The sequence below is a fragment of the Sebastes umbrosus genome, chromosome 9 (genome assembly GCF_015220745.1).
Source record: "Sebastes umbrosus isolate fSebUmb1 chromosome 9, fSebUmb1.pri, whole genome shotgun sequence".
Lineage (NCBI taxonomy): Eukaryota > Metazoa > Chordata > Actinopteri > Perciformes > Sebastidae > Sebastes > Sebastes umbrosus.
The window spans coordinates 18,829,287-18,848,206 of NC_051277.1; the positions used below are offsets into that span (position 1 = coordinate 18,829,287).

Here is an 18,920-nt window from a genome sequence, read left to right on the forward strand (position 1 = left end):
AATGTGTCAGTGGGAATGTTCGCTCTGAGGCTGTAAATATTTGGGTCTGTTTACCGAGTCCTTTACAGCAGATTTGTTCCTCCACCCAAATGACCTGAATGCTCTTTGTCTCCGTCTCCTCCACGGAAACGGCTTCAGGAAGATTGATCCATTCCTTCTCATGTGGTCAGACAGCTTGCAGTCGCCCGCGTTGCATTTCTATCAAAGCCTTGTTTGATGACTTCTCGATATTCAAACCATATTGATGTGATGATGGCTTTGCTTTGACTCGGCCTGCTGCTCTACTTCAGGCTCACACGTTTGCATTTTCCATAATGGACAACAGCTATGTAGCCGTCTCGACTCAAGACCCTTCAAGTGTCACTGTTGATCACAGATGAGAGACATTTCTGTATCATCTCTGGTCTCACCAAGCAACTCACATCTCGCAATAAGATTTCCAACATTCCCTGAGTAATTCCTTCCCTCTGTTATCAGTTAAAATTGCCAAATATTCAAACCACACTTGGGTCTTGCCTGTCGTTCTTGAGCTCCTATCAAATATTTTGGCGCTGATCTTTTCATCATACTGGGAGGTTGTGTGTGAGATATTTTTTTATGAGGACTTCGGGGACATACAATTTCTTTGCTTTTGTTCATTTCCCTTTTGGACAACATTGTTTTCAGGTTCAATATTTGTTCAGTCTCACGATTAACATAACAAGAATAATATTAGTGAAAGAAAATTAAACTAAAAGCAAGTACAGTCAAAGATGGTAGGGTTTGATTCTGAGTTGTGTCTGGTTCAAATAATACACAAGTTTACATCCATTTTTGTACTGTTTTTCTTCAGTATCACTTAACTGAGCAACAATATGTGTAAATGTAATTGTTATCTTATTAATATAACATATCTGTGGCCAACATTTTTCTACATAGAACTAGCATTTCGACTAATTTGACAACAACTTGTGGCTTGACTTAATAGCGATAAGTGGATTTATTTTGCCCTTTGGGACCATAATTCCTGTTGTAACTATTATATCACTTGATTACACCAACAGATGCCCTTTTCCTTTCCATATGTCCTTGCCAAAGAGATGTTTTAAGGCAGGCCAGAGGTTAGAGCAACTGAATACCTTTTGGGATGACTTCCAAGCTCAGCAGCAGACTCTCTCCTACACGCTTCGCTCTGCCCAGACTGGTTAAAGATATGAGGAGACACACTCTCCACTTCTCTCCTGATGGATTTCATCGCAGTTTGCATTCCATAGTTCTGTTTTTGCTAACTGAGTTTTTCCTTTTTTTTTCTCTTTTCCTCTTACAGCTCATGCAGCCAAAATGAAATGACATCATGCCGAGAGGAAGTCGGGCCGAATACGTACCCACAAGGCCCTGCAGGAGAACTAGGGAGCAACGGCGAGAGGGGTATCTGCTCAACAGGAGGATGAGATATTTATCAGGGAGGAAAATATGACGTCTGAAAAGGTAATTTCTGGCACAGATGAAGCTCTTTTGTGAAGTGCTGCAACTGAAAATGTGGAAAAAATGTCTGCTCTGTTTTGACTTGATGATGAGGAGGGACAGATGGAATGGGAGGGCTTGGATGAAAAGAGACGGAGCGAAGAAGCAATAAATATATCTGGGGAAAAGAAAGGGATATAAAACACTGTGGCTGGAGAGTAGAAAGGGGACATTCTTTGTGTTCACAGTCTCCCGCTGTAAAGAAGCACTCTCTTAAAAAAAAGCTCCAGTTTCTGCGGTTCCTAAGTGACGAGAGGGTCTGGCAGAGAGCGGGTCAAGGATTGTTATAAAAGGTTCACTCTACTGTTTTAAGGCTCAGATGGCTTGTTTGAATCTGAAGCCAATTATCAGATTAAAGAGTCCAGAGTAAACCCTGTGATCCAGTTAATAAATCCCCATTTGCTTACAGAAACTGTCGTGGGGCCCTCACAGCATGTCAGCTGAACCGTCACACAAGTCCTGATCCCCCTGGCCCACCACGATCTTCATCTTTGTTCACCACCTTACATGTATTTAACTGAGTCTAAATTGCACATGAGGAAACATATATAAGGGATGATGAACTGTACAGTTTGGGACTATTACAGGCTTTGACTTGTGCTCAGTGCAACAGCACCATTTCCATGGAAATTTAAGGTATGCCTGCTCCCACAAACCCAGCGTGAACTCACTCTCCTGGAATCCTCCGCGCCGGGCTTTCCTCCAAGCTGAACAGGTTCAGCCCCGACAGCTACCGGTAATGACACATATTAGGGAGTCCTGCACAAACACTGAATAATTAGGAAGTCAAACACAAGCGACACTGGTAACCTGGTGGATTTCATTTTCAGTTTCCCTCATTTGTTTTCCTCTCTCCCCCGACATACAGTGACAGACTAATAACGCACTTCCCTGAAAAGTGGTCAGATGTTAATGAACATGACAGTCTTTTCTCCAGAGGGGGAAAAAGTGGCTCTCTGAGACATATTTTTGTTTTGTTAAATGAATCATCTTGGAAAGTGTGAGTATGGAGTGAGAGTATGGGTCAGAGAAAGTGACTGACAGTGTTGAGGATTGGGCGTTTAGGAGGAAGGTCACTGACCTTCAAGACCACAGTGTTACAGAGACAGACATGAAGAAGAGGAAGAATACATCCCTCGCTGTTAAATATCTTAAGTGTTCAGTCGGTTTCCAGAGTTGTTTTGTGAGTGGGTAATCAGTTTTTTCCATCTTTCTACTTTTCCAAAACGTATTTTTGCCCACCACTAGAAACAGTAGTGAACTGCAGTATAAAAGAAATACGTAAACGTATCATCATTGCATTTATGTTCGTTAGGCCAGTTATCTAAGAATAAAAAATAATTAAATGATTTAATCCCACATGGCACCTATTCTGGAGCGGGTCCTCTTCATGGAGCCAGTCGCTATGTTTCTACAGTCGCTCAGAACGGACAATCCACTGTTTTAACTTTTCCTGCATTTAACATTGGATAATGTTAGTCGCTCCGGAGTTAAACCCCGTCGCTTCACTCAAACAAGAAATAGAACCTCTGTTGGTCTTGAGGAGCTGCAGCATTTATTTCTGCATATTCTCAAAGCTAAACTAACTCACTTGTTCGCTCACACACATTCACCGCAGCTCTCTCTCTCTTGCTTCACCACTCACTTCCCAGGTAAACACACACTACGCACTGGCTCTGCTCCAAATGACCTATTCTTACAACAAATGGCTCTTGAACGTTTTTGCATCGCCCACCGTAATTCATCATCTAGCGCCACCATCAGGTAAAAAATATTGTCATTGTCATTGTGTGCATGATATCAAGCTGATGTTAGCATTTAGCTCAAAGCACCGCTGTGCCAGTGAACAGGCCTCACAGAGCTGCTAGCATGGCTGCGGACTTTGTAACCCATCTGGACTGCCAGATGCAAAAGTTTATATTAACATCATTCAAGGAAAGCAGAGTTTTGAAAGAAGTAGCCATTTAATCCCAGCAAAAGCGAGCATGTGCTGCATTTTCTGTGCGGTGCAACTCAATAAATCACTTGTGCACATAGCTCTCATGTTTACATCTGGTTTGTTCACTGACCAGACGGCCTTCCCAGTCATACCTGATGCTACATAGCCGAAGGGTGACCATTAAAGTGACCATCCCACCTGGTGTCCACATTTGAATGAGCACAACGTGTGACGTGGAGCTCATGGTGTGCAGTGCAGTGGGAAAGAATGACACCATCAAACAGCGGCAACAGTGTGTTGGTGACACAGAGTCGAGTCTCCGTCCAGGAATGTTCTTTCATCTGGCGTTGACATCTTGTCCCTGCCTGTGTCCTTTCAAATGCAAGAGACGTGCAAGTCAGGCGAATTTATAGTCTAAAACCTGTGAGTTACACTTCCACCTCCACCACCCAAAGCATGCAGGGAGCTTCGTGGCTCCAGCCGCTTGTTGCCCATGACAGGAATAAGCAGGCAAAGCCTGAACAATTGAATGAACATGTCAGACAAAACAAATGGTTTCGGAAATGAAAGATATACGAGCAACAGCTGTTTTTAACAGTTTAAAGGCAGGTTTTTCCTTTAAACTGTCAAATACACTGCAGGTGTCTCGTCTGAAAACTGAACCATGAATGAACCTTAAAACACGTGTTAAACAAGGAGCTGTTAATCTACCGTACGACAGACAGGAGACAGGTGGGACACTGGACCCCGAAAGGTTTTTTTTTAAACCCAGACTTCTTAGCGTACACATCAATCTACACAGGTTGACAAATTGAGAAAAATGTACTGGAAAGTTTCCATCGTGTGTAAGAAGCTTTGATACAGTTTTCCAAAAATCAGGAATGGTTTGACTTTTTGTAAAATACACTTACTTACTTTCTTAATCAGACTTAGACTTTATGTATGCTACAATTTTTTCTAAAGAAATGACGTAACTCTTTTTAGTGCATGAGTAATGTATTTCATCAATTATGTTTCTTTTCTATTTTTTCTCTACTGAAAATTAATAACGTGGATTTTTTTAATTTAATACTATGGGAAATACACTTATTTGCTTTCTTGCTGACGGATGATTGAATAAATATCACTCATGTCTGTATGTTAAATATGAAGCTATCGCAAGCAGCTGGTTAGCTTAGCATAGCATAAAGACTGGAAACAGGGAGAACAGCTAGCCCACATACCAGCACCTCTAAAGCTCACTAATTAATATGTTTTATCTAATTTGTTTAGATCGCACAAAAATTTCAGTGCAAGAACAACAATTTGTGGTTTTGCGGGTAGTTATGTGCGGGACTATTTCTCGGCCAGGTGCCATCCCTTTAGTCGCATAACCACCCGTAAAACTACAAATTGTTGTTTTTACACTTTGTTTTTTGCACAGATTAAACAAACAAGATATAATATGCTAATTAGTGAGCTTTAGAAATGCTTCTATATTGATTTTGTTACCTCAACCAGGCTAGCTGTTTCCCCGTTGCCAGTCTTTATGTTAAGCTGTATAATTTTGCAGTGCTGGAAAAGAATATGAGCAGAACCTTTTTGTTAGGAAGAGCAAACGGAAAGAGAGGAATCCAGAGAAAGAGAAGCCAAGTTGTTTAATGCCAAACACACACACACACACACACACACACACACACACACACACACACACACATAGGAAACCTCTTGTGCTCGATCTCTGTATCACAGACAGCCAGGCAGACAGGCAGGCAGTGATACCATCACCACACACACAGCATGCTTACAGAGTCACACATTCACACCTCCCTGGCCTTTTGCCTGCTACTTTTCTTCCCATCCACAATGACTTCCCTCCATATTTCTGAGGGAATATACCTTACACTTAATCTGTCAGCGCTGCACTGTTCACGTTGCAAGAACAGCACCGGCTGAAGATTTTGTTACAGAAGACGAGGAGCAGGTTCGGTAGGTGTTTCCTCTGGGGTGACATTTTCTCCGAGGACAACAGCGGCCGCATTGTGCCGACAGTCTGACTTGTGTCCTTGTTGGGAGATTCCTCGGCATTCCTGAAAGCACTGTTGCTGTGACTGGGAGCTCTGTTTCGGCACCCCAAGCTTACAACAAACCCCATGGGAGCGTCGGTGCGCGGCTTCCCAAATTCCACATGTTCACAGAGATGCTGAAAGAGACATGAAAGACCTCTTAGAGATCAAGGTCAGGCAGCAGAGGACGAGGTGAACGCTGCTGCCAACGTGCCCCAACAGTTCTCTGCCTGCCAGCTGCGGTCGCTGAGCGTTCAGGAATTGGTCTTCACTTCTATCTATCGTTGCTTTTGGCACAAATTATTTTTAGAGTACAGTAATGCCAGAAACAAGACTTTTCTTGCTTGGGTGTAGCTGTGGGTTACAATCAAAGTACCAAATGCCTGATATAATGAAGAACATGAAGATTTATGATCTGAGTCAGAAAAGGAGAAACATTCAGCAGTCAATGTTGATTCATTGCATTGGATGTTAAATAAAATCTTTATGCCATAAAAGAGCTAAACTGACACTGTTGAACAATATGACAGTTTTCTTGCAGCCTTGAATTTGCAAGTTTATTGAAAAGTTCAAAGTTCTCGAATATAATAAAACTCAATGAATGAGCTTAATTGGCTCAGTCAGCAAATGTCTAGTCAAGCTGACAAGTGCTGAAATGATTGGCAATTATTCAGTTAGTTGACTGATTAATTGAAATTAATTCAGTCATTTAGCTTTTAAGAATACCAAATGTTTGCTGATGTTAGCTTTAGAAATGCCAGTAATTGTTCGCTGCGCTTTGTTTAGATTATAAATGTAATGCTTTTTTGTGCTGCTCAGTCAAAGTGTGACATCTCTTTGTTATAGCTCTAAGTCATAGTATAGTATGTCATAAAATATGTCATAAAAAATATCAAAGTATAGTATGCCATAAAAACATTATAAACAAAATGTTATAGTATATTCTGTCATAAAAATGTCATAAAAACTCACTGTATAGCGTGTCATAAAAAATGTCACAATTAAGTTATATAATAGTGTGGCATAATATATAGTATATTATGTCATACAAAAATGCCATTAAAAAGTCATAGTATAGTATGCCTTATGAAATGTTATTAATAAAGTTATAGTATTGTACATCATAAGTCACAGCATACTATTTTGTAAAAAAAAAAAAAAAGTCATAATATACTATGTCTTGAAAAATGTCATGGTAGAGTATGTCATCAGTCAGTCTCAGCCTCAATATATAATTTAAGCTTAGTAGTTATAGTCCTTGTCTGTCCTGCTAACGAGAATAATATTACATTTCTGAAAGCTACTGCATCTCAATAAACCTCTGAGTGTTTCTCTCTCTCTTTCTCACTAATCAGGCTTCTCCGTGCTGGACCATTTGCAGTACTTGGACCTCTTTCTACCCTGAGTGTCGGTACTTCATTCCACATGTTGGATTTGGATCTCTGTCCTCCAGGAGATTCAGCCTCTCTTCTTGTCTCTCTCTTACTTTTTTCGACATACTATGACTTTCTTTTGGCCTTTTTTCGACACATACTATTCTATGACTTTTTTTTCGACATACTGTACTGTGACTTTTTTGTATTTTTTTCAACATACCATACTATAACCTTTTTTTTGCAATTTTTTTTGTGTAGTATATATATACTGGAAAAACAAAGTTCGGAAACTTGAGTTTGGTCGATTATTTCTCTGTTGTTACAATGCTAATTGGCAATGTATTTTACATGGTTGGAAAGCATGTTTATTTACCTTCACAATGATGTCCAACTTGTAAGGATCATGCATTTGTGGGATGAGCAGCACAGCTGATTATGTGGGGAGCGCCCAAGAAAAATTTGCCAAAATGCTCCGCCAATGGTAAACAGTGTATTCTCATAAGGCTACCAGGAAGCCTGCAATGACTGCCCTTCACCGTCAGGCCCGTTTGCGCTGGTGTCGACAACACAGACAATGGAACCTGAACATGTGGGGGAATGTCATGTTCAGTGATGAGTCCAGGTTCTGTCTGCCAAAGTTGGATGGCAGGGTGAAAGTATGGAGACGACGCGGAGAACGCTATGCTGATTGTTGCACCGATGGAGTAACAGCTTTTGGTGGAGGCTGTGTCATGGTGTGGGGCGGCATCTCCCTCACTGGCAAAACAAGGCTTGTCATCATTGAAGGCCATCTCAATGCAGGGAGATATCGGGATGAGATTCTGCAGCCAGTAGCGATCCCATATCTCCACAATCTGGCACCTAACTTCATCCTCCAAGAAACAACGCTCGCCCCCACAGAGCCAGGGTTGTCACAGACTACCTCCACAATGTGGGAGTAGAGAGAATGGAACGGCCTGCCGAGAGTCCAGACCTCAACCAAATTCAACACTTGTAGGATCAGCTTGGGCGTGCTGTACGTGTTAGAGTGACCAACACAACCACGCTGGCTGACCTGCAACCAATCCTGGTTGAGGAATGGAACGCCATCCCACAGGAACGTGTGACCAGGTTGGTGACCAGCATGAGGAGGAGGTGCCAGGCTGTTGTGGCTGCATATGGATCTTCCACCGCTACTGAGGCTCCTGACGGTGTATTAAATTAATAAAGTGTAAAATTGCCAATATGTCTTGTTTGTTCCTTGTTACTGATAGAGAGTTCATTCATCCAATCCACCAAACAACTCAAAACAAGAGTCAATACCAACAGGAGAATACACTGTTTGCCATTGGCGAAGCATTTTGGCAAATTTTTCTTGGGCGCTCCCCACATAATCAGCTGTGCTGCTCATCCCACAAATGCATGATCCTTACAAGTTGGACATCATTGCGAAGGTAAATAAACAGGCTTTCCAACAATGTAAAATACAATGACCATTAGCATTGTAACAATAGAGAAATAATCCACCAAACACACGTTTCCAAACTTTGTTTTTCCAGTTTATATATACAGTATATGTCGAAAAAAAGCAAAAAAGGCATAGTAAAGTATGTCGAAAAAATGTCATAGTACAGTATGTCAAAAAAAAGTCAAAGTATAGTATGTCTAAAAATTTCATGAAAAAAAAGTCATAGTATAGTATGTCGAAAAAAAATGGTGAAAAAAGTCATAATATAGTAAGTCGAAAAAATTAATGAAAAAATAGTCATAGTATAACATGTCGAAGTGTCATTAAATAAAATAAATAAATAAATAAAAAAGTAATATCATAGTATGTAAAAAAAATTAAAAAAATCATAGGATAGTATGTCGAAAAAACAAAAAAAAAGTGATGCTATATTATGTCTAAAAAAACGAAACAAAAAAAAGTCATAGTATAGTATGTCAAAAAAATAAAAAAGTCATAGTGTAGTATGTCGTAAAAAACAAAAAGTCATAGTGTAGTATGTCGTAAAAAACAAAAAGTCATATTACAGTATGTCGAGAAAAAAAAGAAAAAAAAGTCATAGTATGGTATGTAAAAAAAAGTAAAATGATGATGAACTGATGGTTTATATCAAGTGAATGCCCCCCTCGGCAGCAGGAGGAGAAGGAGGCGCTAGGACCGGGCAGCAGGACGCTGCAGCGAGAGTAAACACTTCTTTTACAGACAAGAGAGTTTTATTTGTGGCTGTGAGTCTGAGCTGGGCAGGTTTCAGGAGAAGCACTGAGGACCGCTTTACTGCTAACACGCTGTAAAACAACGAGCAACATCTCCAGTGAGGAGGACGAGCACGGAGAAACTACCTGCCTGTCACCGGAGAGGATGAGGGAGAACCTGGGGAATGATCCTCAGGGACTCGTCTGATGGGGAGGGAAGACCTGACTGGGATGTAAACACCAGACCATCGATCTCTAATCAGGAGGTAATGGATGAGATTTATTGATTTGATTGAGAATTGTCAGCTGCATTTACAGGTCTTTCCATAAATTAAAGTAAGGACTTTTACAGCCTCATGCACCAAGATGTAAGGTGATTTATTCAGGCCAATTATCATCAAATATGACATGATGGTCAAAAATATTAAATAGATTAAGGAAAGTCTATATGAGGTTTCAGGTATTTCCATACTGGTCCCAAACATCCCTTCATCCATCTTCCCAGTTAAAACTGAAACATCTTTGTTGTATGACTGATGTTAGAATGAGTTGAACTTCATTTGACTCTGCTAGATATAGATGTCAGACCAGATTAGATCAAATGTAGGTGCTGAACAGGGAGTCTTCTATAGGCTTCAGACCGGCAGACTGGAGTGTTTTTGGATACCTGACTGACAGTGTGATTTGTGAAGTGAAAGTTTTGTGTTTTCTCTTTTTATATGCAATTTATAGCCTAATAACTGTGAAATTAATAGACTAATAGACTGAAAAAGATGTATATGCAGTACTTTAAAGATGCACCATAATCTCCAAGTTACCTGCCCCAAAAATTGACACTCTCTAGTTATCTGTTGTCACTTTTTTGCACAGGGATGGATAATCTTCCTGTGGTTTCCAACAGAACGAGCCTCTAAAACCTCAGAGTGAGCTGTGGTTTTTTGGTTTGGAGTTTGAAAATGTTGTTTTAAGGGGTTAAATAATGTGTTTCAATACTGAAAAAGGTTCTGAAAACACAGTTATTTCATGGCTTTACATCCCAAAGTCACTGAGATTGCATCCGTTTTAACCACAGTGCCTAACACTGGTCATAAAAATATCACTTTTATTGCTTTTAATAAGTTGTACTACAGGTTTATGTCACGGATTAACACTTCTTTAAAGCCAATTTACCACTTGAGATCCTCTGTAACTGTCTGCCACAGCTGTCAAAGTATCTGACGCGCAAACATGGAGGGAAGTTTGTACTTTCCCAGTTTACAGGAGCTCCTTTCTGTAACTCTGCCTCCTTCCGTAGGTGTGTGGACCGGCCCCACCCTGCCCTTTGTTAGAAATAATGCTCTGTTTTACCGCTGTGCCTCGACTTGTTTCTTTTCACTTTACACCTGCTCTCTTCATGCCATGAGTGCCTCCGGGTCCACAGCCTTTAGAGGGGATCAAGTATCTCCTTGTTGCTGCTAATCTGCCCTGAAAGCCCCACGTACGCTGTGAAGTAGTTAATGTTTGATGGAAAGAAACTTCTCACCTGAGCTGTGACGGATATTTGATTGGAGGGTTTTTACTGTAAACTCCCTCTTGTTCAGCGTGTCATAACGCAGAATGTCTGTCAAGGAAACAACAACCCTGATGTCTTTTTGAATAATGTCTGAAGTAATCACACACTTGCATTTCATTTCCTTTTAGAGTGTTGACCACACAGCTTTGTTCTGGCTTCTCAGCTATGTCTACCACATTGCTTCCTCTCTAATTGAACTTTTCTTTTCCTACTTTTGGAATTCCTCTGTGACTTTTGTACCAAGCGGACATTTAAATGCTTGTTTGTTTCCATCGGGCTGAAATCCTATTTTCCTGGTAAGCTATATTATAGGAACAAGAGGTTCATTGTGGCCCCGTCACACCAGATGAAGCTCAGGCGTGCGTTGCAACATTAGATTTTGCAAGCTGACCTCGCAAATCACTGCTGTGATTTACAATCAACTATGAAAGAGTCCAGATTTATGAGGGTATTAGAGTTTGTTTGGGAATGTTCTCCGCTGCGGATCTTGACAAACATGCAATCCGAGATAAGTTTGTAAACTGTTTTTCTGTGATTATTTTCTGCAGTGTTTTCCATCACCATGATGACACCACGTGAGAGCACCCTCTTGCTGACTCACCTGCTGCTGCTCCTCCAGCTGCTGCTCCCTCTCAGCCGGTCCCTTCTGCACCCTCCGCCCGTCCACGTCCCCACGCTCGTCCCCCACGCACCGACGCCTCTCATCCGCTCCCGCTTCAGCGCTCAGACTCGACTGGACTTCACCACTCACTGCAACTTCAGCTGCTTCCACAAAGGAGAGCAGGAGGCCCAGAAGGAGCAGCTCACGGAGAAGCTGGGCTTTGAGACATTGTACGCCGACGGCTCCCGCACTCTCACCACCGTAGATGTGGAGGGCGATGAGGAGTTTGAAGGAGATCATGTCGCTGCTCACCCTTCACCGGGGAGAATGAAGCCCAGGCACAAGCGTGTGAGGCGACAGATCTACGGAGCAGACGGACGCTTTAACATCCAAGGTGACAACTTCCTGTTGGATTACCCTTTCTCCACGGCCGTGCGGATCTCCACCGGCTGCACCGGCGTTCTTGTGTCTCAGCAGCATGTCCTCACAGCTGCCCACTGTGTGCATGATGGGAAGGATTATGTCAAGGGGGCGCGAAAGCTCAGGGTGGGATTCCTGATTCCTCCATACATCAACGGCACCAACGCCCGCCTCACTTCTTCCAAGAAGCCTCTGGTGCGCTGGGTGAGGGTGAAACGCACTCGTGTGCCAAAGGGCTGGATCCAGGGCCCTCAGGAGGTCAGCATGGACTTTGATTACGCTCTGCTGGAGCTGCGATGGCCTCACCGACGTCCCTTCATGCGCCTCTCTGTGGCTCCCTCCTCCGATGACCTGGCGGGGAATCGCATCCACTTCTCTGGCTTTGACAGCGACAGGTCCGGGGAGCTGGTGTACAGATTCTGTCCTGTGGAAGAAGAGTCCAGCGATCTGATATACCAGCACTGTGACGCCCGGCCCGGAGCCAGCGGCTCTGGAGTGTACGGAAGAGTGTGGGACAACAGTTTAGAGCGCTGGGAAAGGAAGGTCATCGGCATTTTCTCTGGACACCAGTGGCTGGAGATAGACGGGGAGAACAGGGATTACAATGTGGCCGTGCGCATCACTCCTCTGAAGTTTGCTCAGATCTGTTATTGGGTGCATGGAAACAGGCTAGACTGTGTCCACGAGTGAGAAGGACACAATTGGGATAGTTTAGCATGAAAAACAGAAGAAAGCACAAAGAAATACAGGGTGAAATGTGTTATTTCCCCTAAAGAAAGAAGAGTGAAACAGGATTAAATCCATACAAAAATAACACCCTTCAGTGATACACCAGTAGAGCAGATCAACTTACTTTTGGATCCAGTTCATGGAGTTATGTCCCTCCTGTGTTTAATTTGCTCCCTGTAACCTCTGGGCCCATTAAACTAATCTGCCTGTGAGATCATCCCCACGGCATCTTTTAATATGTATTTGCCCACAGTCAGTGTTTCCACTGTATTAACATATGCCACTCTTTATAAGAGGGAAAAAACACTTTTCCTGGTGTGTGTCAGTAGCACCAGATTATTTTCCTACTATGGCTGACAATGATCCGTTGACACTTTGTCTTTACATCTCTCTTTTCTGACTTTGGGGAAATGGTTTTGTATTTTTATAGCTCTTTAAGGAACATTTGGTTTATTGATCTGCATACACACCTACATAATACACAGAATAAATAACTGTTTCTGGACACCACTGATGCTTCTTGACGTTTAGCAGACAGTTTGCTCTTCAAAGTGTGGACTGGAGAGACAGAGTGTTAATTTTATTTTTTGAAAAATGCTTGATATATTTTAATAAACAGAGATTTATAACAGTGTTTGTGTCATTTGTCTTGATGTTGAAGTTTCATGAGTGGTGTTGGAGCGCCATCCTGTGGTCAGAACAAGTACTGCAGCATCAATGGAACTGAACAGCAGAAATGCACTTGTTTTTTAGGTTAAATTTAATTTAGAGTATAATTAATTGATTAGCTGATTAAATCTGCAACAAACAGTCCATTTTTTTCAAGAAAAAAATTACAAAAATTGACTGGTTCCAACTTCTTAGATCTTCCATGACAGCAAACTGTGAGGCATTTTAAAAAATATTTTACATTTCATAGATCAAATAATTAGTTTATGATTAAAGCAGTCGTTAGTTGCAGCCTTAATTAAATTGGATGAGCATGATGATGGGTGCCATCCACTACGACCATGATGCTATTATAGATAAGAGAACTGATACATGACAGATATCAAAACCTGAAACACCATGAATTTGAAACAGTGGGCTGTTTGTTGCTTTTACAAAACACAAGTAAAAAAGTGGGAAAGTCGCAGAACAAGTCAGTAGTTTAGTGCTTTTTATTAGAGATAAGGAGACGATACAAAACATCCACCATTCAATATTCAGTCTAAACTCTGACCGCTGGTCTTTCATATACACATCGCTCCCCATCAGACCTTCATAACACCAAAGTTTTTAATTCAAGGAGATCCTGTTTTTAACAAATACAAGGAATGTTGTCTGTTAACTACAACAAATGCCGTTGATATCTGACCCAGAACTGGAAATAAAGGAAATTTTGGAATTTGCATGTTCAAAAAGAAAAACAAAACAAATGGAATAACAAAACAAAAAAGAAAAGAAATATATTTATATTTAACAGTGTTCCCCCAGAGAAGATGTTGATGCATCTTGTGAATTAGTTCATACTACAACTAGTCAACTACACACACACACACTTACAAAACTTAACTAGAAGTTTGGCAAAAAAAAAAAAAAAATGTAGTTGGAACAATTATGTCAGGATTCAATGGTTGGAATACTAAAAGGTTATCGTCTGTCCCTTTCTCTGCAATCATTCAAATGGAACCCGGAAAAAAGAAATAAAACCCTGTCTTTTAACATGAACAATATTTTTAAGTTTTAACGTCATCATCCTTCCTCAGTTGTATCTTAATGTTTTTCCGTGGTGTGTGTGTGTTTTGTTTTGTTCGTATTCTTTATGTTGCGTGAACTGGAATGACAGTCTGCATTTGTGGAATTTCTTTTTGTTTGTTTTTTTAAACTGTCACTTGACCCCAAAACCCACCCACAATATCCCACCCCGAGAGTCACGCAAATGGTGCTGGTTCTGCTTTTGCCCTTCTCCAAACCACACTGGAATGAACAGCTAAACCCAACAGATGTGTCTGAAAGGCCTCGATCGAAGCCAGGGAGGAGGAGGGGAAGGGGTATTTATATAGGGGCACCTTCCAGACTGACTACTGACGAGCCGCCGAGCTTTTCTGCCAGGGTGTGCCGGTCTTTCAGATCTTCCAAACCGTTCACCTGCCACTCGTGCTTAATACCTGAAATTAAAAAAATTATTTAAAACATCTCAGCATTACAAAGTTTTTTAGACAAAGAAATAAATGTCTTTTTTGGTATATGTAATACAGTATATGGTAGATTATTGTCATTATAATGAAGCAAATTCTGCTATTTACCTTCAAATTTTCTCTTGATAGCATCTTTTGAGCTGGCATAGATCATCTTGCTCTTCAAGGGGGCACATTCTGGAGCCCTGTGAGTCGGGGAGAAATATTATTAAAGCCAAATGTAATTTTAATGATGGTCAAAGACCCTTTAATATCCAATAATTGCAGCCCTCACCAGAAGATAAAGACCAGGTCCTCCTTCTTTGTTTCTTTGGTCTCATAGGTGGCGTCGTACAGGGCGTAGCGGCAGTCGTCTGGGGGCAGCATCTTCACAAAGTGCTGGTATGGGTCCTGGACGGTGGTTCCCAAGTCGCCCAGCAGGATCTCTTTGCCATCATCCAGGACAATGTTCTTGAGGTCCTTGCTCATGCAGAACAGAATGGCCTTCTTCCTCTTCCTCTTCTCATCCTCGTTCGCCTGTGCCTTACGCACCTTCATGTCGTTGAAGACGGCGATAACTTCATCTGTGACTTTCACACCGGAGGCCTGTGGGGAGAACAATCTGTTAACTCAAGGAGTTTAATGTATTTACAGTTTAACATGGCAGCTGCTATTTCTGCAACGGCCCGTGTTATTCCAAACTGATGATGCCACACCTTCACTTTTGGTAATATAGCAGCATACAACCTATAATAGTTACACACAATAAAAGTTAACATAATTTCATTCCAATGTATTTTTCTATACAGGATCAAGCAGAAGATCCATTAAGAGAACTTGAATCACTTTGGATTGATTTGGGGAATATTATGACATATATATAAAATGTAAATGGACACAGTAACACTTCCAAGATCCACATCAATAATCAGCTGATCCCTCAAGTCCCTTTTTAAATTAAAAATGACTAAAAAAAATAAAATTAAAATAAAATTCCAACTTTCAAATGCGTATATTTGCTGGTTTTCTTAGTCCTATGATATTAAACTAAATATATTTAGGTTTTGAACTGCTGGTCAGTCAAACCAGGCAGTTTGAATATCTCAACCAGGGCTTTGGAAAATTGTGATACTAAATTGACCAAACAATAACTCTAGAACATAATTGACAGACGTTAATGAAAGTAATTGTTAGTTTCAGCCCTAATCCACAGTGATACGAGGCAACAGTTGCCAGTGTTTAACAGGCCAGAAGTGACAACTTCAGTACAGTAAATAATACAGACATCCTAAGGCTGAAGAAAGGCCTGAGAGGGCAGCATGTGACTATCACACACACAGCAGGAATGCTCCTTACGAGGCCGACCGATAAGGAGGATTGAAATGCAAGGTGTGGCCGTATCAAGCTGTTAGCCATGGTGGTGGAAGAAGAAAATTATCCAATTATCAGCACAAATTAAATCAACACTGATGATTCCGTCAGTACAGCCTTTTAATGTCATATCTTATGAATGAGGTAAGACTGTAGTAATACTTAAGAACGGAGATAAAATGTGTGGCCAGTACTGCATGTCCAAAGTCCATCTCGAACATGAGTTTAGCTAACAGGTGTGTCCAAGTTTCTGTGACTGTGACCAGTATGTATCTCTACCATAAAGACGGCCATTTGGGTGAGGGTGGGGTCAGGAATGAAGTATTTTAGCGCAGGGTTCAGTCCCAAACAATGGGGCTTTTGTAGAAATATAGAATACTAGTCGCATCTCAGAGTCACAGCTGCTCCATAACTCACTCAATCAGGTCTTCTGACTCTGTTTAAGGTACTCCATCACAGGAAAGTGCAGTCTCATGAGACAAAAACTGCTATCTATCAGCAATGTGTCAATGGAAAAAAAGACACAACAATGAGAAGGAAATAATGGGGCACGAAAGACGGAAAAGGAACCCAACTGCCAAGCAGCACAGGCAGGCCCTGTATATTTGCTTAGGGCGTAAAAGACCTGTATGAGATAACAGTGAATTTTAGAGTAATAATTAACCAGAAAACAACCTTACTCACTTCCTTAATCCTCATGCATCAATAAAAGAAGAATTGTATTTTGCTATAACTGCAAGGAACATGGACATAATATCCAAATCTGTCTCCAAAATATTTGCAGAGATTCACAAATGTATATTCTTTGCATATGAGACAGCCCAGCCTTCTTACGCCACGCTCAGAAATCATGTGATTTGCATTTCTCCTTTTTCTCTCTATGCAAACATCTGTCTTTCTGGTTTCCTCTTCTTCCTTCCTACCGCCTTGTTTGGCTTCATTTCCCATGATATGGTTTATTTCTTGTTGTTGTTGCAGCAGCAAGCTAATATCACCATGGTGATCACTAAGCTCTAGCTCTTATCTAATCTTAACCAAGGGAAAGTCAACGTTCAAGTGACTCAATATAAATGTAGTCAAGTCTTTGGATTCCTTCACACAGACCAACAAGGCCTCATTATGAGCCAGTTTCACTAGCAGTCACAGGCCTGCTGGGTTTATATTTTAACTCTTAAAATAAAACAAAAGGGAAAATGTGCAGATTTGGCTGATATCAGATAGACTCAGTAATGAAATGCAATAGCTGGATGTTTACAAAAATATGTATAAAATGTATTATATAATAGATAAATGATACTATAATTGTTTTATTGCGTTGCAGTGATGCACACAAATAATGTCTGCACACTACGTATGAATGAACAGGGCGTCAATTATTCCCTTTCTGGTATAATATAGTAGTTTAATGGCATGACGTGTGTGCAAATTAGATGCGCAACTAAAAGCAGATACGCAGTACCGACAGTGAAGAGATCCACAGACGAGCGGCCCGTTAGCTTCAGCTAGTGGATCCAACACCGCCTCTTACATAATATTCACAAATACGTCAAATATATTTGCTATACATCCCAATAAAGATACATGTCAAATTCCTCACATAGATAGAAAATGCCAGGGACGTAAATGTTATAATTCAGATCCGTTATAAGACAAGCAACCAAACAAAATGGTCTTTGCACCAAATTCAGGGTGGGGCCATGAATGCAGCACAGACACGTGTGTGTGCGCGCTAGCTTTGCTATATAAGGAGAAGCTCTGCTCTCTAACGGATCCGTCTGTCTATTCACACATTTACTGTCACACAGCTACTCAGCCATAAACCTACATATTCATGCAACCTTTACATCACTGCAGTGTTGATAGTGAGCTGACGTAGAGCACGTAGACACGCAGACTGTTGATGAGGAAGCCGTGTAGACAAAGAAGAAGGAAATCACAGCTAGCGCCCTCCATTATGGGTGTCATTTTCTGCCTTTGCTAACGCAGCTAGCTCAGCTAACAATACCGTTAGCTGAGGTTAGCCCCCCGGGGCGCTAACTGCACCTGCCAGCGCAGCAGCAGCAGCAGCAGCAGCAGCAGCGCTGTTTATCATGTGGAAGCGTCTACGAGGTGAAGAAATAACGGTTAACCTGCTGCAGTGAAAGAAACCGTCAACCGACCGTTAACCGCGTCATGACAACGGCAGTTAGTTAACAGGATATAACAGGCCCTTCCGTGTTTTAATGTCGGCTAAAACACGGAGATGAAGGAAATGGCGTCGTTTTTCCGGTTTATTATCACAACCTTATTAACACTATTTCACAACTGGCATATTCTCTGAATGTGATGAATGTAAAATGCTTTGTTAGCTCCGCTGTGTGACTGCTTTGTTACAGCCGCTCAGACAGCCGTTGGGTTGCCTAGCTCCCGGCCGTTAGCAACAACGGCTCCTGCGGCACAGTAACGGCTCGCTACGTTTGATGCTTAAACCGCTACAATCATCTATAAAATAAAACACTTATAAACCACAAATCACCACCTCTTGAGACTAAGTGTCAGAATAAGCATTGAGGCTACATAAAGCGTGATAAAGACGGTGTTAGACCTACCATGGCTGCAGCTCTGAAGTGGTCAGTGTCTGGGTAGATGTTGAATGGACTGTGATGATGAATTGTCGGTGTGCGAGCTCTGGATACACAACGTGAACGCGCCCTATAAAGCGCGCCCCCTGACGAGAGAGCAACGTGCACGAGCGGGGGCGCATGTCTATTAACCATGAGAGCACGGAGAGGGTTTATTTAGCTGCCTCGTGTTTACTATTAATTCATGTATTTTGTCATTTGTGATAACACAGAGAGACACAAATATAATCATTAATTAGTTTCAGTTCAGTATATTAAACACACAAATTAAACACAATATATATATATGAATAAATAAATATATATATAAATATATATATTTATATAAAATATATACATATAAATAAATAAATATATATATATAAATAGATAAAAAATATATAAATATATATATATATATAAAATATATATAATATAACAAAACAA

The 18,920-nt window shown here is 41.1% G+C and overlaps 2 protein-coding genes across 2 annotated transcripts; one reads left to right on the forward strand and one right to left on the reverse strand.

Moving 5' to 3' along the window:
• Positions 1 to 9,041: 9,041 nt before the first annotated feature.
• Positions 9,042 to 12,976, forward strand: LOC119494359 (serine protease 23). Its single transcript, XM_037780175.1, has 2 exons — positions 9,042 to 9,307; positions 11,142 to 12,976. The coding sequence occupies exon 2, from the start codon at positions 11,156 to 11,158 to the stop codon at positions 12,302 to 12,304; it is 1,149 nt and encodes a 382-aa protein (XP_037636103.1). The 5' UTR covers positions 9,042 to 9,307; positions 11,142 to 11,155; the 3' UTR covers positions 12,305 to 12,976.
• A 509-nt stretch (positions 12,977 to 13,485) lies between these two features.
• On the reverse strand, positions 13,486 to 18,644 carry cfl1 (cofilin 1). Its single transcript, XM_037780176.1, has 4 exons — positions 18,462 to 18,644; positions 14,798 to 15,108; positions 14,632 to 14,708; positions 13,486 to 14,493 (listed from the first exon to the last, which is right to left on the reverse strand). Exons 1-4 carry the CDS (start codon positions 18,627 to 18,629, stop codon positions 14,381 to 14,383), a joined length of 669 nt encoding a protein of 222 aa, XP_037636104.1. The 5' UTR covers positions 18,630 to 18,644; the 3' UTR covers positions 13,486 to 14,380.
• Positions 18,645 to 18,920: the final 276 nt, after the last annotated feature.

Bases quoted from the DNA above. Each gene is read 5' to 3' on its own strand.
- cfl1 (XM_037780176.1), bottom strand. From the start codon at position 18,629: ATGGTTAATAGACATGCGCCCCCGCTCGTGCACGTTGCTCTCTCGTCA. The intron at 14,709-14,797 runs GTGAGGGCTGCA...CCCGACTCACAG, and splicing joins GACCTGGTCTTTATCTTCTG to GGCTCCAGAATGTGCCCCCT. The intron at 14,494-14,631 runs GTAAATAGCAGA...TTTTAATTTCAG, and splicing joins TATCAAGAGAAAATTTGAAG to GTATTAAGCACGAGTGGCAG.
- LOC119494359 (XM_037780175.1), top strand. From the start codon at position 11,156: ATGATGACACCACGTGAGAGCACCCTCTTGCTGACTCACCTGCTGCTG.